The sequence below is a fragment of the Lynx canadensis genome, chromosome F1 (assembly GCF_007474595.2).
Source record: "Lynx canadensis isolate LIC74 chromosome F1, mLynCan4.pri.v2, whole genome shotgun sequence".
NCBI lineage: Eukaryota > Metazoa > Chordata > Mammalia > Carnivora > Felidae > Lynx > Lynx canadensis.
In genome coordinates this window covers 68,235,234-68,257,486 of record NC_044319.2, presented here as the reverse complement: position 1 = coordinate 68,257,486, position 22,253 = coordinate 68,235,234, and the positions used below count along the sequence as shown (strand labels likewise).

The following is a 22,253-nucleotide window of genomic DNA, read 5'->3' as shown; positions in this document are numbered from 1 at the left end:
TGGGTCTCAAGACACACACAACCCTCGAAGAGCAGTAGACACCCAGCAAATGTTGATCTAAATTGTTGAAGGTGGGTCTTTTTCCGACCTTTGACCCTTTCACCAAAAGGAGTGGCTGCACACTTTTCCTTAAGGCTTTTATTCTCCACTCTTTCCTTCTAAGATTTTTTAATTCTTAGTAGATCATTACATGTTTATGTGTGCATGTGTCCACTCCCACGTGCATCAGAGGGCCTGTGGCCACCCACTCTTTTTCTGGTACTTGTCTTATTTTTGCTCCTCAATATCAGGACCGAGGATGTGTCAAATAAGTTGCTTTTAGCTGAACTTTCACTTTTTTCAAAAAAAGATTTTTTTTAATGTTTATTTTTGAGAGGGTGCGCGCCTGAGCAGGGGAAGGGCAGAGAGAGGGAGACACAGAATCTGACGCAGGCTCCAGGCTGTCGGCACAGAGCCCGATGCAGGGCTCGAACTCACGAGCTGTGATATCATGACCTGAGCTGGAGTCGGACGCTTAACCTACTGAGCCACCCAGGCGCCCCTTAGCTGAACTTTTAAAAAGGGATTTCCCCTACACACTGGAAGGTGTTGGTCCTGCACTAGCCCTTTTCCTATTTGTCAAGCCCTCATGAGAAGCGGGGCGCTGTGCTGGTTCGTGATTCAGCAGCGGAGACCGCCAGTGCCTCAGACGGATTCGTTCATTGGATGGACATCCTCTGCAAACATAGAGCAGGGCGCTGGGCTTAGTCCTCGGTCAAATACTCCTTCCTTGAGGAACTGACATTTATGTCAAGTGTTCAAATAAACAGAAGGTGGTTGATAAAAGGGCCAAGGGAACTCCCTGTTTAAAAGGCCCTGAAGTGTGAAGGATGGGGTGGGGGTGGGGTGGAGAATGTTCACGATCTTCAAGAGCGCACCTGCAGTTGGAGTGGGGAGCTGTATATAGTGGGCTGGATGAGGCTGAAGAAGTAGGCAGAGATGGAGTAAGACAGAGCCTGCATGTGTGGTAAGGCTGCTTCAGTCAGGAAAGTTTTAGTCGTAAGTGACAAAAATCCACCTAAGGAAAAAGGGAAGCCTTTATTGGCTCGGAAACTAAACGTACTGGGCTCTTCCTATCAAAGATGTCACTGAGTTGTGAACCCTCTCTGTCTCACGGTTGCTCTCCTCCGGCTGGCCTGTGTGATGTGGTCCTCGGATCCCCTTTGTGACACAGAGGCCGAAGACTGGACTGGAGGGGAATGGGCAGGGCTAACTGATAAGGGCCCTCTTGAAAGTTGCCTTCTCTTCGGGCCAAGTCTAGGCGTCCCCACCTGAGGCCCCCTGGGGGAGGGCAGGAGGTTGGCCTCTGAGGGAGCTTATGGAGGCGGAGAACGGGACAGGTGTGTGTGGGGGGGGGGGGTTCTGTTTCCACACTCGCTTTTTTAAAACGGCAAGCCCAGAGTCCCCTGTCTCTTCGAGGACCTGAAATGCCTTTGCTCGGCGGCATTCTCGTCCTTCCAGGGAGGCAGGACCGTTTGGATTGGTGAGAGCGAACAAGGAGGGCGGCAACGCCAAGAGCTCCTCCCGAATCCCGCCCCCTCGTTCCGGCGCTGGGTGCCCGGGTGCTGAGCGGCTCCAGAGCTGCTGGGGGCAGAGGGCCGCCCGCTTCCGCCCCGCGCACACGCGGCCTGGGCAGAAGCACGTCCCACCTGGGGACCCCCTTTCTTTCTGGGCTCCGGCGCTTCCGCCTCCGGGGCGGAGACTCCTCCCCTCTCCGTCCCAGTCGCCTTCCGGGGAGAGCGGCCCGAACAGCCTCCGCCCGCCGGCCCCCTCCCGCAGCCCGGCCGCCCCGGCCCGCGCGGCTTCAGCACCGCGGACAGCGCCCCGCCCGCGGCATGGCCCTGCGCTCCGGCCCCGCCGCGCTGCTGCTCGGCTGCGGCCTCCTCGGGCTGCGCGCAGGTGAGGACCGCCTCGGGCTCCCGGGCTCCCGGGCTCCGGGGTGGGAGGGGGACCCCCAGAGCTGGGGCCGTCCGCGGGGGGGGGGGGCGCCTGAACGGGAGGAGGATGTCCCCAAAGGAGTAAGCGATGCAAGGAAGCAAAAGAGATGCGGGCCACGGTGGTGGGGAGGGCGTGGGCCCAGAGAGGAAGGAGGGAGGGGGTCTCCCCGCGATTTCTGGGGTGTCAGGAGGGCACACGCTGCCGTTGAGGTGCCACCTGACTTCTCGTGAAACGTTTTCACAAGTACTCTAGCTGGATCGGCACCCTCCCTTAGCTCTCCAGCGTTTCCTGTACCCCACGTCGGGCTCCTGAGTCTGGCCACTCCGCAGGGGCAAGGCAGGAAGGGGCGAGAAGTGACTTCTCAACTCTCTTGTGGGGTTGGACAGAAGACTTGGGAGGGAAGTCGCTGGGCCAGGCTGAGGGCTAGGAAGGAGCTCTAGGGGGTGGGGCACATGGGTGCAGAGTTGCAAGAGAGTATGTGGAGGGGCAGGAGGGGCGGGTGTGAAGGGGTTACACAACTAAATGTTTTCCACACCTGCATGCCATGGAATTTGGGACTGAACACATGGTCCGACCTACAGCACAGGCAGCCCAGCCCAGCTATCCTCTCCAACCCAGCAGTGCCTTTGAAGGTGGGGGTGGGGTGGGGTCACAGCCAAAGTCACATGGGGAGGCACATAATGTTACTTGTACACACAGATGGGCACTGACTGAGGAGAAAGGTCGTGTGGTGCGATATAAATAGCCGTTCCCTTTCATCACCATCCCAAACTCTCCTCGAACGGCAGGGATCTTTCAGGAGAAGCCATGAAAACATGAAATCTCCAGTCTTTTGAGACCACTGTCTGAGACCTTGCAGGAAGAGTAGGTCTCCACAATCCTTGCGGAATGGGTTCCTAGTCTGGAGACACCTGTGTGGGGCTCCCTGGTCTCCCTGGTCAGTGACCTCAGAGAACGGCTTCGCCATGAGGGGCCCCCGCGGGCTGACCTGGGCATTTTGCTGTATCCTTAGGGATGGAGCAGCGGGACGCTGCTGTTTCAGCCTGGCTGGCCCACTTGGCTAGGGAGAGCGGGATGCTAGGTGGGCCCCCCTTGCCCACTTCCTTCCTTCCTGCCCCCCACTCCCCTGCCCAGGCGTCTGGGGTACTGACACGGAGGAGCGGCTAGTGGAGCACCTCCTAGATCCTTCCCGGTACAACAAGCTCATTCGCCCAGCCACCAACGGCTCTGAGCTGGTGACCGTTCAGCTCATGGTGTCGCTGGCCCAGCTCATTAGTGTGGTGAGTACGGGTCCCAAACTCTCCGCCCAGCCACTGAAATCTGAAGAGCCAAGATTGTGCTCATGTTTGTGCTTATTGCTCTGGAGTTCCCAAGGCGTGGGGAGGTACGGGAAGGACGTGGGTGCTTGTAGTGAGCCTGCCTGCTGGGGGCCCTTCTCAGCAGCTGGGGGCCCTTCTCAGCAACTTCTCTTCTCTGCAGCATGAGCGGGAACAGATCATGACCACCAATGTCTGGCTGACCCAGGTTAGCGCTCTTCCTGCCCGGCCCACATCCCCGGCCTCCTCTCTCCTCCTACCCGCGCCCCCCCCCCCACCTTTTTTTGTATGTGCTTTTTCCTCTTTTAATCTCCTCAAGAAAGGCGGAACGGTATAGACTCTGGATTCCTAAATAACTGGTCTGAATCTTGGTTCTTCCACTCACCAGCTCTGGGACTTTGAACATGTTAAGATCTGCGAGATCCATTTTATTTGCAAAACGTAGATTCTAATATCTTGGCTTAGATGTGCAAATTAAACGAGGACGTATTTTATGAGCCACATTGGCTGGGCAGAGGAGTCACTGTCAGGAGGGAGTGGCTTTTAAAAGCCTCCTCAAGCCAGATGCCCCATCCTCCCAGTCTCTGTCCTTGACCTTGAGCCCCACCAAGGTCAAGGCTGGCAATGCTCTCTCCCCCTTTCCCAGGAATGGGAAGATTATCGCCTCACCTGGAAGCCTGAGGAGTTCGACAACATGAAGAAGGTTCGGCTCCCTTCCAAGCACATCTGGCTGCCGGACGTGGTCCTATACAACAAGTAGGTGGCCTGGGAGCAACGGGAAGGTGGGTGGAGATGACCAGAGTGCTCTGGGAGGGAAGGGGTCTTGGGGAAAGTACATCAGCTCGTGCTGGGAAGAGAGGGGACCTCTCACTGGCACGGCCACAGTCACTACGCAAACAGGCCCAGACCACGGCGGGGTGGTGTGAAGTACCCCGACGACCCCGAGGCGATTTGGGCCGTGGCCAGTCCCCTCCCAGCCAAACGGGAGCCCCTGGCGTTTGGAGCCGCAGCGGGATACGAACAAGGGCTGGCAGCTGCAGCACCTTCGCTGATCCCGGAATACGCTTCCCTGGAGCACCGTTCAGGATCAAAGAGCCTGGCGGTCCCAGTTTCTCCCCGGCTTCTGTCCCCTTTCCTGCGACAACCCCGCTGACCTTCAAGGTCCCACATCACTAGCGGGTCCATGCCCCGCTCTCACCTGCCTCTGTCCCCCTCCTTGCCTGGGGCTCCTTACTCTCCACCCCCGTGTGGAGCACCCGGTTTGCGCGATGCGCGATAAGTAGCAGACAGCCCCCCCCATCCACCCGCTTCTGCCTCTGAAAGGCCTCACAGGCCTCCCGACCACCAGCTCAGCCATTCCCCTTCTTGCTCACTCCCCGCCGCACCTCTGTACGCTCCTGGCCCGTTACCCTCCCCCCCCCCCCCCGGTCTCCCTCGCACTCGGCGCTGGGCTGACGGGTAGGGTGCGGGCACGCTGGAGCCGGGGCTCACTGTGCGCGTCCTCTGGCAGCGCCGATGGCATGTACGAGGTGTCCTTCTACTCCAACGCCGTGGTCTCCCACGACGGCAGCATCTTCTGGCTGCCGCCCGCCATCTACAAGAGCGCCTGCAAGATCGAGGTGAAGCACTTCCCCTTCGACCAGCAGAACTGCACCATGAAGTTCCGCTCGTGGACCTACGACCGCACGGAGATCGACCTGGTGCTCAAGAGTGACGTGGCCAGCCTGGACGACTTCACGCCCAGTGGCGAGTGGGACATCGTGGCGCTGCCGGGCCGGCGCAACGAGAACCCGGACGACTCCACGTACGTGGACATCACGTACGACTTCATCATCCGGCGCAAACCCCTCTTCTACACCATCAACCTCATCGTCCCCTGCGTGCTCATCACCTCGCTGGCCATCCTCGTCTTCTACCTGCCGTCCGACTGCGGCGAGAAGATGACGCTGTGCATCTCCGTGCTGCTGGCGCTCACCGTCTTCCTGCTGCTCATCTCCAAGATCGTGCCGCCCACCTCGCTGGACGTGCCGCTGGTGGGCAAGTACCTCATGTTCACCATGGTGCTGGTCACCTTCTCCATCGTCACCAGCGTGTGCGTGCTCAACGTGCACCACCGCTCGCCCACCACGCACACCATGGCGCCCTGGGTCAAGGTCGTGTTCCTGGAGAAGCTGCCCGCGCTGCTCTTCATGCAGCAGCCGCGCCACCGCTGCGCCCGCCAGCGCCTGCGCCTGCGGCGGCGCCAGCGCGAGCGCGAGGCGGGCGCCCTCCTCTTCCGAGAAGCCCCCGGGGAGCCGGCCGGCCCGGCGCAAGGCTGCGGGCTCCGCGCGGCGGTGGACGGCGTGCGCTTCATCGCGGACCACGTGCGCAGCGAGGACGACGACCAGAGCGTGAGTGGCGCCGCCGCGCGAGGCTGCCGGGAGTGCGGGGGGCGTGGCCTTCTCCGTGGGCTTCCGGGAGGCGGGCCGGGCGGGGGGCGCGCACGACCCGGGACGCGTCGGGGGCCTTTACGGCTTGGCGGCCCCCGCTCGCCCCCCAAGCCCCAGTTGGTGATGTGACCATCGCAGCTCTGGGCACAAAGGGCACGAGTCGCCCGTGCGCCCCACGGCGCGGGGGGGAGGGGGGGCGCGGCAGAACTGAGGGCGGCCGGGGCGGGGGTGGGGGGAGGGGAGAAGAGGTTCCGCGGGGAGGACAGTCCCAAGTCCCGGACCCCGATGTGCGCCTTTGGGCCCCGGGGGGGGGGGGGGCCGGACCCGGAGAAATCGTTTTGGAGGAGGGGCCGGCGGAGGCGAGGGCTTCCCGGAGCACCCTGCGCTTTGCGCACACCCGGCTCTCTGCTCCGTGAGCCGCGAGACCGCGCAGGGGGAGAGTTCTGCGGGCGCCTTCCCCCCGCCCGCTTTGGGCGGTCAGGCTTCCGGTACCCGGGCCGCGTCCAGGCTGTGGCTCCGCAGTGGTTGCCACGGTGACGGGCCGGGTTTCCGCCGGGATGCAGCCGGTCCGGTTTGGGGGGGGGGGGTGAAGAGGGGCGCCTCCAGCACTACCGTGAGGGGCTGGGCCGGGGGGGCGGTGCGGCTTCAGAGCCTGGCGTTTCTGTGCCCTGTTCTGGGAGCCGGGGCTTGGCCAGGGAGCGGGGTGCGTTCCTGATGGGCGCAGGGCGGGCCCGGGGACCTGCGGCGGGAGCCTCAGCTGCCGAGGCCACGTGGGAGATGCAGACGGGGCGTGCGCGGCGCAGCCACCCGTCCCCCCGCCCTTGCCGCAGTCCGTTCTGTGCCGCGCGCGCACTGCGCTGGGTGCCCGGGGCGCAGTGGCCTACTTGGCCGCCTCAGACTCTCCTCGTCCAAGCCCCAGTGCTCCGTCTATACCGGACCTCCAGCCTTCCCACCTTTAGTCAATGGCATCCCGTCCACCCGGTGGTTCAGACCAGAAACTGCAGTGCTCCTTGACCCCTCTCTTTCTCTCCTAAACCTCCCTCCCCCCCCCCCCCCCCCCCCGCATCCAAACCGGCACACATCCTGTCCCGTGAGCACAGACTCCAAAATCCTTCTCGGCATCTGTACTCTATTGCCCTGGCTGGAGGCCTGGCCCAGGGCAGGGTCTCCTAGGTGTCTCCCTAAGTCAGCTGCTCCATCCAGATACACAATATCTCCTTATGTGGTACCTTGTCTCCCTGGCTCGGGTCCTTGGGTCATCTGGCTGACTAGCCTAAGCAAGCCAAGCTCTGTGCTACCTCAGGACCTTTGCACACCTCTCTCCGCCTGGAATGCCCTTTCTTTTTACTGGGACGTCTGTAGCTCATGCTGCTCTTGCTCTCAGGGTCGTGAATCCAAGCTCCAGGTTGGGTGTGGAGCCTACTTAATAAGAACGTCTTTTAAAAAGCCTATTACTGGGGCGCCTGGGTGGCGCAGTCGGTTAAGCGTCCGACTTCAGCCAGGTCACGATCTCGCGGTCCGTGAGTTCGAGCCCCGCGTCAGGCTCTGGGCTGACGGCTCAGAGCCTGGAGCCTGCTTCCGATTCTGTGTCTCCCTCTCTCTCTGCCCCTCGCCCGTTCATGCTCTGTCTCTCTCTGTCCCAAAAATAAATAAACGTTGAAAAAAAAAAATAAAAAGCCTATTACTATTACTAATCTTTGTTCTCCTGTTTGAGAGTAAGTTGCAGACACTGTGACCCTTTATCCCAAGTACTTCAGGGTGTCTGTCCTGAGACCAGAGATACCGTCTCGCACAACCAGGTTCAGTGATGAAATTCAGGAAATTTAGAATTGATATAATATCTTAATCTGATGTGAAGCCCATATTAAAATTTTCCCAATTTTCTCAGTAATGGTCTCTGTAGCACTTTCCCACCCCAGGCCAGGAGCTCAAGTCGCATTTCGTTGTCCCGTTTCTTTTTCTTCGATCTGCAGCAGTTTCTCAGCTTTGTTTTTCATGGCATCAACATTTGGGAGGATACGGGCGGAAGGTCCCGGCTTGGGTCTGTCTGATTGTTTCTTTCTTCACTGCGTTCCTGCCACAGCCACGTCCTTCCCGCTTGTCACGTGACCTTAAGTGTCATTTCCTCAAAGAGGCCGTCCCAGATCACACCTGAGATTGCGTGTCTGTCCTTTGTTTCCCATGAGGGCCGGCCGGTGCGTGGCCACCCCATCCCGCCTGTCTGCACCCTCAGCCACAGCCTGTGTTTGTCTCGCTCTCAGTCATACCCCAGGGCTTGGTGCCAGGTGCACAGTAGGCACAGGTGTGACAGGTGAGCCAGTGCTCGAGCTGCCTCCTTCCCAGGCCCCCGGGGGAGCGGGTGCAAAGGCCCCGACGCAGACCGGGTGGAGCGGCTCAGAGGGGAGCCCGGCCCTTCATGCAGGCCCCGTGGCAGCGGTCGGACCCAGGGGTTCTTCTCTTTCTGACCGATTTGGTCCCAGCTGGGGACCAGTCCTCACCCTCGGGCCCGCGTGCCGGAGGTGGTGCTGCGGGATGGGGCTCCCCCGGTGGCCACGAAGAGCGAGGCCCGCAGAGGCAGCATTCGCTGGCACTCTGTTGCAGACGCTGGGGTTACACGACGGAACAGATAGGGTCCTTGCGGTTTAGGACCTCCCCGCTGGCTGGGGTGGGGGTGGGGGCAGACGTGCAAATCCAAGTGGCAGCACAGTGCAGGGAAAATACCGTGGAGGGGATGTGCACACGGTGTCCAGGGGGATGGTGTTCACTCTGAGCAGGAGTAACAGGGAAGAGCACTTCGTACAAGAGGCAACATCCGATTTGGGCTTTAAAGGATGTGTAGGAGTTTGCCAGGCAGAGAAGGGAAGACCAGGATTCTAGACAGAAAGGAGGCTCGAGGCACAGAGCCTTGAGAGCACGACTTGGGCTTTGGTGAGTGTGGCTTGCGAGGCGGCGGGCGACGGTGCCCTCGGGATGTCACTGGCACCCTTGGGAGCGTGGACGGGCCGCTAGAGGCTTCTGAGCAGGGCAGCTTTGGAAAAGTCAGTCTGGGGTCGTGGAGGGAGAGGGGGGTGTGTGCGTGTAGTGAGACCTGCTTATACCTGTTCCCTCTCGCCCCGCGGCCCCCTGCCCCTCCGTCCAGGTGAGCGAGGACTGGAAGTACGTCGCCATGGTGATCGACCGTCTCTTCCTGTGGATCTTTGTCTTCGTCTGTGTTTCCGGCACCATCGGCATGTTCCTGCAGCCTCTCTTCCAGAACTTCTCCGCTGCCGCCTTCCTGCACGCGGACCGCTCGGCGCCCAGCTCCAAGTGAGGCCCTCCCCGGCCCGCGCCCTCTGTTGCCAGTAGTTGGGGCGGAGGTGGGACGAGTGAGCTGGGGGCGGGGAGGGGGGGAGGCTGCCGCGGATCCATTCTTTCCCGCCCCCCCCCCCCGGGCCCCTCCCCAGCACCTGTGGCGGCACACGGCGGCCGGCCTGTCCCCTTGCACCGGCCAGGCAGGCTGGTGGCGCACGAAGGCTGACGAGGGAGAATGGGGATGTGGGCCTTCCACGCCGAGGGAGGAGTGGCAGGGGAGGGGCCGGGTCGGGGCAGGGTGGCAGGGTGGGGCCGACCTGATGGAGGGCCACCCGGCCTTGCCTTTCGGGAGCAGGGAGGGAGGGGCCGGGGGCGGGCCTGAGTGTGGCCCGATGGGTGGACAGCGCCTGGGCTGGGGCGTCTGCCGGGGGGGGGGGGGGGGGGGGGGGGGGGGGGAGGGGGGGACTCACCTGTTGCTGTGGTCGGATTCCTGGGGGGGGGGGCCTCCAGCCCAGCCCCACAGCCCTCCGCTCCTAAGGGGCCCCGGAGCCCCAGCTCCCTCTGCACCCCTTCCTTGCTCAGGCCAGGGTGTGGGGGGCAAGGCTGGGCATCGGGGGAGCCTCTGACTTCTGAGGGTGCGCAGTGCGAGCTCGCCGGCTGCTTCTGGCCCCCTGAACCGACCGGGCGTTTGGAGTCAGGAAACCGAAGCTGTCGGCTTTAGGCTGACCCAGCCTCTGTGCCCTCCGCAGAGGGCGGCGCCGGGCAGGAAGCGGTGGTGCCGCCCCGGCCCTCCCCCACCGGCCAGACCCGAGCTGGGGTGGGGCGTGCCGCGCTGCCGCCTCCGGCTCCCCACGGGGCACGGTCTCTGCCTCTGTCCCTGGGCCCCCGGGGGCCGTGTCCGCTCCCTGCTCCCAGCGACCAGCTGGGGACCCCCTGGCCTCTCAGCCCCGTCAACAGGCCTCCGATGGGCCTCCTGTCCCCATCCCTGCCACGTGAGTGGCTCCGATTTGCGGTCCCAGCCCGTCCTGGTGCCACGGAGGGGTCAGTCCGCCCGGCGTAGCCCAAGGGCCGGCCGGCACGCCGTGCTGTCCTCCGCGGCCCAGCCGGCCTCCCGCTTCGGCGGGCACGGCAGAGGCGGGGGCAGTGCCAACGGGTGGGGGCGCACACGGCACAGGCCACGGGGCCAGACGGGCTCAGTGTGGATTCTGGTCCCGGCCCACCGCCTGCTCGCTCAGCCACGGGAACGAGTCTGTTCGCCCTGCTGGGCCTCGGAGCCCTCATCTCCACCATGGGGGCGGGACTGCCTCTTCGGGGGGGGGGGGTGGGGGCCAGAGGAGGAGGGGAGGGTCTCCAAGAAGCCCAGTCCGTCCCTGGCACGAAGCAGACGCTTCGCGAACGTGCGGTTGGGGGGCAGGCAGAGCTGGGGCGCCGGGTCACCTGACTGTCCCGAAAGCCTCCCTCGCAGACCCTCCCTTACCCCGTGTCTCTTCCTCGAGCGAAGCAAGTCCCCTGAAGCAGGGCGGGGACTGGGGAGCTGGGGACTGGAGAACATTCCGGGGCACGCTCGGTGGGTCTGGTGGGTCTGACGGCCGTGCCTCTCTCTGGAGCGCTTTCCGCGAAGCGTCGTCCTGTTCCTGGGCTGTGCTCCAGCCCCGACCCTGGCCTCCCTCCCGGGTCAGCTCCTCCCAACACGGGTGTGAGCTCTTGCCCCTGGGCCGATCTAGGCTTGTCCGGCCAGTAGTTGGGCCGGGTGTGCCTCGGCATGCGTCCCCGCTTGCCAGAATGGGCTCATCTCTCCTGAGGGGGGGTCTTGGCCCCATGCCCCCCCCCCCCCCCGTTCTAGAGCAGCAAGTTGAAACTTGCTTGCATTATGCCTGGACCCACGGCAAACTCAGAGTCCTGGGAAAGTCCAGCAACCAGAACACCAACTGGAAAGAACCCTCCCCCTGGAGGGTGGGGTGCCCGCCAGAGGCCTTCCCTCCTGGCTCTCCCCGCCCCGGCTCTCCCCTCCCCTCGTCAAGGCCTGGGCCACGCGGAGGGCCCTGTCAGCTGCCGCTGCGCCTGGCCTCGCGTTAAGTGCTTCCCGCGAGTGGCTGTTGTCCAAGTAAGTCACCAAAAACGCTAGAGGGGTCTAAGCTGGCAGCTTGCCCAGCGTTTCGTGGGCATCTGACACATGAGGAAACCAAGGCCTGGAGACCCAAAGCGCTTTGCCGTGACCTTGCTCATTCTGGTCTGTAAAACAGGGAGGGCAGAGCTGGTTGAGGGCTGGAGCGCGGAAAGACAGACGGCTGCGTACGACGGGGTCACCGGGCTGGGCCCTTGGGGCGGTGCCATATTCCCCATGTCTGGGCGCCGCCCTTCGGGGCCCCTGCCGCTGGGGGGGAGGGGAGGGCAGCAGGGTTTGAGCCCTCGGGTGCTGGGAACTGGGGACAGGCACAGCCCCTCCTCTTCCCTTGTGCCGTCGGGCGGGGCCCCGGGGCCCGTCTCTGGAGAACCAGGCGCCCAGCCCCATGTCCCCGATCGGAAGAGGGCGGTGCCGACGCTGGACCGAAGCCCGAGCCAGATGGGCTTGGGAGGGGCGCCGAGGCAGTGACTGGCCCGTCTCTCCCGGGGACGGCGGGGCCACAGGCCGTGTGCCAACCACGCTGTCCGACTCTGCTTTTGACGGCCGGCGCTGCGGCAGGAGGCGAGCAGTCTATCGGCGGCCGCCTGACGGGCCTTCTCCGCGGACGAGGGCTGTGCAGGGAGGGCAGAGGCAGGATCTGGGGGCTCGACTCCTGCCTCCTCCAGCCCCAGGCCCTTGTTCCTGGACGGCCTGCAGGCAGGGGCTCCCGCCGACACAGAAGCCACCTCAGAGAGGCGGAGGGACGGTGGGGGGCGGCTGGGGGAAGGCTAGGGCGTCGGTGAACCCAGTCCCTGGCCGGAGCGGACTCCGGCTCTCAGCCAGCTGCTCCCCCGTGTGTGGGCTGCCGTCACCTGCCCGTCACCCGCCCGGGCCGGAGCGTGACGCGGCACCTTCGGTGTGTGGCCCAGCGGCCCGGCCGGCTGTCACGCGGCTCCTAAGGGACTGTAGGTCTAGGTGTGGCTACGACTCCCGCCCACCCACCCCCCCTGCGCCCCCTGCCCCCGCACTGGCCTTGGTCTCCCTCGTCTGTGCTCCTGGAGTATTTGCACCGGTCCTAGCCAACTCCAGGCCAGACGCGCTAGGAACTTCACATTGTCGTAAAGAAAGAGGTTTCCAAAGCTGTCTTGTCTGTCTCGTATTTGGGGGCTGGGGTTGGCAAATTCAGGGACCCGGGACCTGCTGGAGAAACGACTCGTGAGGCATGACAGATGGTTCGAGACTGGAGAGCAGCCGTAACTCAGTACTGCCCTGTGCCCTACGCGGACACCCATCGGACGGAAAGGAAGCGGCCAAGCGGCTGGGCCCCGAGTCACAGAGCCCAGAACTAGCTCCTGGGGGGGGAGGGAGCTCTGGGGGGAGGGCCCCTTTCAAAGAAGGGGCCGGAGGCAGGCTGGCCGGGTCTCACAGGTCTCCTCACAGCTGCGGCCTGCGTGAGCCCCCTTTGCCGTGGGCCCAACCCAGAAGTGGCGTTAAACTGTGGGCCTCCCGCACCTGACACGAGCCGAGGACACCCGTCGGTCCCCGTGGGCGGCCCTGCTTCCCAGCCCACTTGGAGTGGGGGGTGGGGGCCATCTCGCTCCCTCTGCACACGTGCCCGGCACCTGCACTAGGTGTGAAGGACACCCTGCCCTCCGCGTGGGACCAGGAGCCGCCTGACAGGCTCCTGGTCGGTTCCTGGTGGGGGGGGGGGGCAGACGTTCCCCTTCGAGGTCTTTGGAAACCCGTCCAGCTGACTCAGCTCGGGGTCTCATGGACCACGAGTGACAGCCATGCAGAACCGTGGTCCCTAATGTGCTCCTGGACACGTCACTGGCCCTCCCGGCCTCAACTGTCCCATCTGCATAGTGGACGGGGAAGGAGGCTTCGCTGGGACTCCGCCTCCCCATCAGGTACTTGGGCTGGATCTGGTAGAGACCGTGGACTAAATTACCACGTGGACAGGGGTGAGTCCTCTTGGAAACTCAAGTGGAAGGAACAGTCCAGTGCCTTCCACACGTAAAGCAGGGGAAGCCACGGCGGGTCTCCTGGAACTTTGCTCCAAGTATGCGCTTCCCTGCGGGCCCTGGGGGCCAGGCCGAGCAGCAGCTGGGGACGGGTGCCCTGTGGGGGCGGGGCGGTCATCTCCACGGGTGTCCCTGCTCTGGGCCAGGGGGGCATCCCATCTGTTCGGTGGGCTCGTGAGGAAGGGCGTGTGGGGGCGGGCCCCAGCCCCGAACCCCAGGACCACAGCTCCGTCTGTCCCCAGTCCCCCCACCCCCAAGACCACAGGCCCCTCTGTCCCAGTCCCTCCCCCTCTCCCCCCCCCCCAGGACCACAGCTCCGTCTGTCCCCAGTCCCCCCACCCCCAAGACCACAGGCTCCTCTGTCCCCAGTCCCTCCCCCTCTTCCCCGCCCCCAGGACCACAGCTCCTTCTGTCCCCAGCCCCCCCACCCCCAAGACCACAGCCCCTCTGTCCCCAGTCCCTCCCCAGGACCACAGCTCCTTCCGTCCCCAGGTCCCCCCACCACGAAGCCACGGCCGCACGCTTTCTAACAATTCAGAGTCTCCTTTTTTATTTCTGAGGAATGTATAACGTGAGTCACTGTTACCGAGGGACACATAAGAGCAGAACCGCAGCCACGGCCACACCAAGCCTGAGCTTGGGCTCTTCCCACCCAGCGCCTGGGGTCACACCAGGACCCAAACCCACAGAGCCTCTCCACGTGAGTACAGGAAATAGCTTCAGCGGTGACACGTTTCACAAGCGATAACCGGAGGGGGCACGACAGCCATGGTCCGGACGAACCAACTACAAAGATCATTTAAAAAAAAAGGAAGAGGGCGTCCTGGTTACTAAAAACAAACACCGGACAAGAAAGTAGAGCAGGGCAGGAGGGAGCTCTGCCCCGTCCAGCCCTGCGGGGGCGGGCGGGGGTGCAGGGGCGCGGTGGGGGGGGGGGGCGGGCACGTCCCCGCACAGCAGCATCTCCGGCAGAAACCTCTTCCTACAGCAGAAACCGAAGGCGACAAGTTTGCGACGGCTCCTCTGACCTCGGGGCGCGGGGCTGGGGTTCTGAGGGCCGCGCGCTGCCAGTTAAAGAGGAGGCAGCCGGGTCCGAGCCGGGGTCCTAACACCCAAGGTGGAGCGGGGCCCGCAGGTTCTGAGGCGCCTCCGCCCGGGGACGGGCACCGGTTCCCTACCGGTTCCTCGGGACGCTTGGCTGTTCCACAAACACATCTTCAGTATGCTTTAAAAACTTGGGTTTTTTTTTTATTTTGGTCAGTTTTTGGTCAAAAGCACAGAAGAAACAGTAGCCACAGGAACAGAAGTGTGAAGGGGGGCGTATCTACCGCTGAAGAGGTGGGGGCAGACGGGGCCGCCTCGGCAGTAGTGTGGGGGTGCGGGGGGCGGGGGACAGGCTCCTCGGGGCGCTGGCGTGGAGCGTTCTCGGACACACACGGCCACCACCCGGAGGCGGGCTCGGGTCTGGAGGGGCAGGGCCCGGGCACAGGTCTGGAGCGCGTCCGGCTGACTCGGGCCCAGAGCCGGACTCCGGGGGGACGGAAGGCTGGGACCACGGGAGTCAACGCTGGCTGGAGGTGCGGACGGGGTCCCACCTCACGGGGCTTTAGGACGAGCTGCTGTTTCATCTACGACTGCTGTCGGAGTGTCAGCCTCTAAAGGTTCCTTGACGGGCAAGGAGACCTCAGGCCTGTGACCGGCCCTCCTGAAGCTACCTCGCAGACAAAAGCACTTGGATAAATGGAAAATTAAGTCTGACTTTTAAATCTGTGCAATTACAGGTTATCTGTAGCAGTTAAGAATCAACATTTATGACATTTTTAAAAACTCTTAATTTACCCACGACTTTGTCAAGTTTCACTGGCGTCACGGTCACGAGAAACACGCGGGCGGTACAGTGATCTGACCCAACGCGACATTGTGCCCTTGTTCTAAGTCCTGATTATCTGAGCGGGGAGGACCTGTTTCGGAGGACTTCTGCCACCAGTGGGTTGGGGTCTGTGGCCCTGCTGTCCCCTGCTGGCAGGACAAATCCCTAGGAATGCTTCAGGAGGACAGCTGCAGCCTGGCGGTTTGGCGAGGCGGGTCTGTGCCCCTGGGTGGTCGGCGTCGCCCCACAGGGCCCTCTGCTATCGCCGGGGGACCCCCAGGCTGCGCCAGCCCTCCCGGCCGCCCCGCCCCCTGTGCCGGCTAAAGTGCAAGGCCCGAAGGTCGCTGACCCCACGGCCCCGGGACTGACGGACTCCTAGATGTCTCGCCCGCTTAAGTTCGCCTCTCACCCTCTGGGAGAAAAGGAGAAACTCCGTGATCAGAAGGAGGGGATCGCAAAAGGGCCGCGGGGAGCCGGCGGGGAGGGGGTGGGAGGGGCGGACAGAGTCTGCCGCTGAAGCCCCCAGCCCTGCCAGGACTCAGAGCTGACGGGGCCCCGGCCAAGATGGCAAGAGGTCGATGGCAAACACAGGGAGGGGCAGCGGGAGCCAAGTGGGGCTGGGCGGGTCGTGGGCGAGGACCCTCGTGCTTGCGTGGCGGGAAGAGAAGGCGCGCCTCCCCCCGCCCCCGCAGGCAGGGCAGGGGTGGGCACCCCCCCCAGAGGCCGGGCACGCAGGAACCCAGTTCCCGGTGTCCCCAGCATGCCCCCACCCCCACCCCCACAGGACAGCACAGCCCGCCTCGCGCCCACCCTGCGGCGCCCGGCCCGCTACACGGGGCAGAGGTAAAAGTTCTTCTCCTCCTGGGGCTTGCTGACCCAGTTCCCGTAACCCATGTCCCTCAGACCCTTCTTGAAGTAGTTCTTGGCCACCTCATAGTCGCGGGCCGCCTTCTTGGCCTCCCCGTAGGAGAGTCTGAGCAGGTCCCTGCGGTACCGGAAGGAGCACAGCTTCTTAAACAGGAGGAAAATGTTCTTTTTGGAGACCCGGGACAGCTCGTTCCGCGGCCTGGAGGAACAAGAGAGCTCAGCACCGCCCGGGGACAGAGAGGGAGGGGAGCCCGGCGGGGGAGGTACAGGGGGCAGCCGCTAAGCAGCCGCTAAGCTCTGGGGAACGCAGACGGGGCGGCCCCGCGGCTCCTCACCCATCCACGGTGCCTCTGGTCCCATCCAGGATCTCCAGGTCGTAGCCGTCAGCCAGGCACCAGTTGACGCTGGTCTCCTTCGTCTTCCCAGATTGCCTCTTGGAGTCGTACACGCTGACGCGGCCAACCTGGGATGGATCCCGGGAGCGACGGGAAAGATGGAGACTTCCAGGAGAAGGTCCTGTGGCAGGGACTGGGGACTCCCAAGACATGGGGGGGGGCTCGGGATCCCTCCCCGTATCTAGGGTTCTGTCTGAAGACTAGACTCACTGAGCCCTGCTCGACTCAAACGGGCTGCGGACGAAAGCAAGCCCTCAGCATCCAAGGGGACAGGGGGACTGGCCCCCGGGACATCCCCTGCCCACAGCGGACACAGGGGTGCCACGGGCAGGCTCACGTGGACGGGAGAAAACATCAAGGGGAAGGGGATGGGGCCACACACCTTGGGGTGGTTGACGATAAAGGGGGGCCGCAGTCCGTCCTCGAAGGCACTCCCGTCCCTGGTCACACGGCAGCAGATGGCCCGAGTCAGATGCCCTTGGCTGAACAGGTAACCTGGGTGCAAAGAGGGAACCATGCCCGTCTGTGCAGGGAGCGTGAAGAAGGTCCCGGTGGGCCGTGAGGACAGAGGTGGCGCCCCGCACCCGCAGGCACTTCGGGCTCCGGGCGACGCTGCGGCTGGAGCCTGCTTTCCGTGAGCCACTGCGAGACCCGCCCGGTGAGCGCCTGCGCTGAGCCCGCCCCCCCCCCCCCCCAGCAGCCGGGTGTGCGGCCCGACGGGACCCTTACCCAGGGTGACAGACTTGAGGTACACAGGCTGCAGGAAGTGCGTCAGCAGCGCCCCCTGCAGGCCCAGCACGTTCCAGCGCAGGATCTTGTCACTGCAGGACATGGTTCGGAGTCGCTCCCCCAGCCGAATGCCGTCCCACGTAGGCACGATGTCACTGGATTCCACTGGGATGGTGCCTTCCCCTGTGGGGGCACTTGGGTCAGAGCCACGGGGGCCCCTGGGCCAGGCCACTCCTGCCGTGGGGCTTCTACGCCTCACGCTTGGGCCAAGGCACTGGTGGGCTCATTCTGGCCGCACCAACACCGTGCTCGGTGCTGGGAACAATGGCGAGCGAACCCAGAAGACCTCTGTGCCCCTGGAACGTGTGCGCGGGTGAGGGGGCAGGAGGGGGCAGACAGACAGCAGCGGGTGAGGGGCAGAAGGGGACAGACGGACAGCAAGCGAGCAAATGCTCCCACACACAAACTCTGAATGGCGACAGGGTCCGGAGGCTGGGAGGGTGGCGCGGCCGCCCGGGACGGACTCGCAGGCAAAGCAAGAGACGTGGAGGAGCCACGGCTGAATAACGGTTTCAGACACAGAGAACAGCACAAGCAAAGGCCCTGAGGCAGCAAGAGGTTTGGTCGTCCAGGCTGCCGACGAAGAGCCAGTGGGCCCGAGCCCTCGGCGGGTGCGCAGGTTTGGCTTTTATGTGCGGTGCACTGGGAAGCCGCCACGGGGCGCTGCTGCTGTGTCTACACCCAACGTGGGGCTCGAACTCGTGACCCCGAGATTATGAGTCACGTGCTCTTCCGACGGACTCTGCCCGGCGCCCCTTGCTTTCGTTGTAACAGCTTTGCTGAGATAGAACTCACCCACATAAAGCACACGGTTCTGTGGTTTTTACTGCGTTCGCAGAGGCGTGCGACCCTCACCCCAGTCAGAACTTTCACGGCCCTCGGGAGAAACCCGGCGGGCCGGCCCCTCCCACCCCAGGCCCCAGGCGGCGCTGGTCCACCCTCTGTCTCCAGAGTCGCCCCCTTTGTACTCCGGACGCGGCGTATAAACGGAGCCACGGGGCATGTGACCTTTCCACTTCGCGTGTCCTCAGGGCCCAGCGAGGTGCCAGCACCGCCCCCTTTCGTGGCACCACGTGGACAGAGCCACTTTGTTCACCAGCGGGCAGACCCCGGGGCGGCTCCCACCTTCTGGGGACACAGCCAGGGGCCAGCTGCCGGGTCCCGGTCCCGGGCAGGGAGGTGACCCGGCCCGAGGGCGTGGGGGCAGCCGTGAGCGGACAGCCCAGGGCGCGTGCGCTTCGTTTCCCGTCCCTCCTGTTTTCCCCGCCCTCCCCGTGGCGGCAAGATCACCTCCCGGGAACCTGTGTCTCTGGCCAGGCTGTCCCCTGAGCTCCGGGTGGGCCCTCGGGCTCCCACATGACCCGCAGACTCAGAGCGGAGCCCCGCCCCCCCTGCGGTCCACGCCTGTCCCCGGACCCCCCGCCCGGCAAAGCAGCCCTCGAGCTCTGGCAACAGACGCCGAGAGCGTGGCAGCCGTGCCTCGTCCCGGCGGTGGGCCCGGGCTCGGCAGTCTTCCTGTCCCCACAGGGGGACAGGTGCCACTCACCGTTCTCCACCTTGGTGCGCAGCTTGCCCTGTTTGGGGTTCTCGAAGACGGGGTAGTGGCGGGACTCGGTGCTCTCCACGGCACGGTCGCTGCAGGACTTGTCGAAGAGGGCGCCGTCCCCACACGGGGCCGTGCTGCGGGGCGGGGGCGGCCGTCAGGGCCTGTGCCGTGGCCCCGTCCAGAGCCCAGGGGCTCGGGAAGCGCGGGACGTGGAGGCGGTGAGGGGCTTCCCCTGCAGCCCCCGGGAGGGGGCGGCCGGGCACGTGGGCCACGCTGCGTCCACACGCCCCCAAGCGCAGGCCTCACCTCCGGGCCAGGACGCCCCCGGGAACCGACCGTGGAGCCTGGCGGGGCTTCGGGCGGGGACCGCGCGCGCCTGGCGTCCAGGTGGATACGGGGACCACACACCTGATGTACAGGTGGAAGGACACAGTCTTCTTGATCTGGAGCTTCTCGCCTCCCTTCGCGGGCTCGAAGATGCTGTCCTTCGCGGTCTGCGGGTTGTACTTCATCAGCTCGCTGTAGAGGAACCTGCGGGGACGGCGCCGTGAGGACGGCCGCCCTGGTGCAAAGGGCGGGGGCCCGAGTCGCGGAGGGACGGGCGGAGGCTCACCTGATGAAGCCTCGCCGGGAGATGATCTCCGCGTGGCAGTCGTTGACCGTCTCCCCCTTCAGGCTGAGAGAGTCGCCCTTCACGCAGCGGTTCCCTGCAAGCAGGGGCGGGGGGGGGGGGGGTGGAGAAGGTGACCTCTCCGCAGGGCACGGCCAGCCTCCCGCGCTCGTCCCCCCGTCCGCGTGGACCGCAGCCACCAAGAACCGCACGGCAGTCCGCTCCCGCCGCCGGGGGGCCCCACCGACCTGTCCCCAAGCTGACCACGACCCCCAGGTCGTCCGAGGCCTTCTTCATGATGACGGCGGCCAGGATCTTACGGCCGAGCAGGGAGGGCTGGAAGCTGTTGGTGAGGGCGTTGAAACAGCGGTGGCTGAGCATGGCTATCTGGTCGTGGAAGGTGCTGCCCGTCAGGGGGAGCTGTGGGCACAAGGCTGCGTCAGGCCCGCGGCGCGCCCGCCCCCCCGCCCGCCCGTGCTGTCCCCGCTGTGCGTGCTACTGAGGCGCGGAGTAAAGCCCAGGAGTGCGTCACAGGACAGCAAGGTAAGACCCCAAGAGAAGATGGCAGCAAGAGTAGACGTCTTAACTGTCTTTGGCTGTGCTTCTGGGGACCTCGAGAGGAGGAGCATAGTTCTTCTGAGAGTGGCCCCTGTCACTGGGGTTACCTCTGTGAAACCCATGCGCTCGGCCTTCTCGTCCTCCCCAATCAGGACGCGGAGCGCCGCGTCGGCCGCCTCCTGCTTGCCTTGCTTCTTGCTGTGGGCGCACACGGCCGGGAACCAGCGACCCCCGACTTTGGCCTGGTACACGAACCTTCGGGACGAGAAGCAGGATAAAGACACGCGCCCGGCCGCGACCGCGTCGCCGCGAGGGGCCCGCGTGCGGCGCGGGGCACCGGGGACTCACAACGTCACGGCCACCAGATCCAGGGGTCGCCCGGACCGTTACTTACTGGTTTTGTCTACGCCGACTCTTCTTCAGCGTAGACGCGCTTATAAGGGAGACTTCGTATACACGGAAAACCGGGCTCACTTGTCACGAACCGCAAGTGGCCCCAGAACTGGATGACAACATCGTGTCATCAAATCTGAGGGGATGCGGCTGCCCGCGAGGGCTCTGGGCCCGCATCACAAAGTTCAGCAGGTCGGGGACGGGGCGTGAGGAAACACGACAGGGGTTCTCTTGTCCAGAACTTAGGCAGAAACGGCAGCGGCGCTCTCCCTCGCGGTTTGACACTCTACTTCGGAGCACCTGATTCCGTTTCCTAATTTCCCGGTCGGCCCAAGAGGACCCTGAGCTTGGCGTGGCCGGACGTGGAGACGTGCCTTAGGCAAGGGGCTCAGCTCTCACGAGGGGGCCCTGGGAGGGGCGCGCCTGGGCACGTGAGCCGGTCGGCCGGCCGTCCAGGCAGGGGCGGGAGAGCGTGACGGGGCGTCTCCCGCTAGGGTGTCAAGAATCCCAGCTTCAGCCCCGTCCTAAACTGCTCAGGCGGGAAACAGAGCCGGTCCCCTTACGCTCAGTCACGCCGAGCGGCCTGTCCGGTGCAGGGGACGCCCTGACTCCTTCCTCCACCATCCGAGGCGTGCGGGCCGGGGTGGGGGGGGGGGGAGCAGGAGGAGGACAGGGACATGGCGTGACAGATGCCAGAAAGCAGCGGGGGCCAAACCGGGCCTCTGAGAGACTCCGCGGAATCTCACGGCTTTTCCGCGTGCTTGAAAAGTATGAATTCTTACGCACGAAGACAGATACACGTGCAGGACCTCAGACAGCTGCAGACCACAGCCATCAAGTGAGCATCGCGGTAAAGCGAGTCAGAACACATTTTCTGGTTTCCCAGTGCGCGTGGAAATACGTTGGCGCCATACTGCAGTCTCTTAGCGTGCCACCGCTGGGTCTAAAAACCCCACACGTACCTTAACTAAAACATACTTTATTCCGAAAGAACGCTAACTATCACCTGAGCTGCCAGCGACTTGCGATCACGGGTCACAGATCACCAAACGTAGTGACGCAAAGGCTTAGATACCGTGACCATCACCACAACGTGGCGCAGAGACAGGAAGTGAGCGGAACAGCTGGAAAAACGGCGCCGACAGACGCGCTCGACGCAGGTTCCCGCAAACCTTCCGTGTGCAGCACCCGGTCCGTGGGAGCGCCAACGGGGTGTGCCTGTCCCGTCAGGGCCTGTATGTGTGGGACACGGGGACCTGTCGCTTGAAAGCTACACACAGAAGCCACCAGCCACGGCCCAAGCGCTCCGTAAGCACGGGTCTGGGGTGAGGGGGGCGGCGGGCAGGGGGGACGCGTGCAGCCGGGGGGCCTGCTGGGAGGCTGGTGAGACGCAGGGCCGAGGGCGGGAGGTGGTGAGTGGCACAGGGAGGGCGGAGGGGCGTCCTGCACAGTGCAATGCGGGTAGGGGGGTGCCCGTCACAGGACTGCGGCTAGTACCAAACGCAGCGAGCTCCCCTCCCAGCGCCGACCTGGGCCGAGTTCGCTCCCTCCCGAAGCGCCGTCCTCCTCTTAAGCAGCCTGAGGCCACCTCGTGGGCGCCTCTCCCTACTGAGTCGGGCCGCCGAGCAGACCCTCAACCCATCACACAACCTGAGCTCTTGGTGACACGCACGACATAGGAGGCCTCACACTTGTCCCTATCAAGGATCCCTGACTCGTATCTGGCGCCCGTCCACACAAATACAAATGTGGCCCCTCAACATTCCTGAATGAACGAACAAAGCTGGGAGAGCAGGAGGCCACCGACTGGTTTTGGCGCTGGAGGCGGGAGGAGGTTTGTGCCGAACCATATGCACAACACACGGGCCGAGGGACGGTCTGCTTGAAGGACGTGCAGGGGAGGGAAGCTGGCCTGCCCCTAGGGCTGTGGAGCAGAGGGCGGGCGGTGGGGTCACCGACTGACACGGGAAGGACCAGGGGAAACGGCCACGGGGCGACACCCAAGAGCTCTCCTCTGGGCAGGTGGGACCAGAGGGTCAGGCGGAAGCAACAGGAGGCTGGACACGGCGGTCCAGAGCTCTGGG

General features: G+C 64.3%; 2 protein-coding genes across 8 annotated transcripts in view; one reads left to right on the top strand and one right to left on the bottom strand.

The window, feature by feature from the left end:
• Positions 1 to 978: 978 nt before the first annotated feature.
• Positions 979 to 9,045, top strand: CHRNB2 (cholinergic receptor nicotinic beta 2 subunit). Its single transcript, XM_030303030.2, has 8 exons — positions 979 to 983; positions 1,501 to 1,593; positions 1,763 to 1,938; positions 3,112 to 3,257; positions 3,457 to 3,501; positions 3,940 to 4,049; positions 4,804 to 5,683; positions 8,862 to 9,045. The coding sequence occupies exons 1-8, from the start codon at positions 979 to 981 to the stop codon at positions 9,030 to 9,032; spliced, it is 1,626 nt and encodes a 541-aa protein (XP_030158890.2). The 3' UTR covers positions 9,033 to 9,045.
• A 4,623-nt stretch (positions 9,046 to 13,668) lies between these two features.
• ADAR (adenosine deaminase RNA specific) overlaps positions 13,669 to 22,253 on the bottom strand; it is a 66,897-nt gene continuing 58,312 nt past the window's right edge. For 5 of the 7 annotated variants that reach the window (XM_030303414.1, XM_030303416.2, XM_030303411.1 and 2 more), the window contains 9 exons: positions 19,806 to 20,031; positions 19,467 to 19,638; positions 19,222 to 19,315; positions 19,017 to 19,139; positions 18,609 to 18,742; positions 17,003 to 17,185; positions 16,656 to 16,768; positions 16,214 to 16,341; positions 13,669 to 16,077 (listed from right to left, as the gene is read on the bottom strand). In XM_030303414.1, the coding sequence (XP_030159274.1) occupies positions 15,840 to 16,077; positions 16,214 to 16,341; positions 16,656 to 16,768; positions 17,003 to 17,185; positions 18,609 to 18,742; positions 19,017 to 19,139; positions 19,222 to 19,315; positions 19,467 to 19,638; positions 19,806 to 20,031 (1,411 nt within the window). In that variant the 3' untranslated portion in view covers positions 13,669 to 15,839. Of the gene's footprint in view, positions 16,078 to 16,213; positions 16,342 to 16,655; positions 16,769 to 17,002; positions 17,186 to 18,608; positions 18,743 to 18,914; positions 18,953 to 18,984; positions 19,140 to 19,221; positions 19,316 to 19,466; positions 19,639 to 19,805; positions 20,032 to 22,253 lie in introns of those variants that run through there. The other 2 variants (XM_030303412.1, XM_030303415.1) reach the window with 2 other exon arrangements.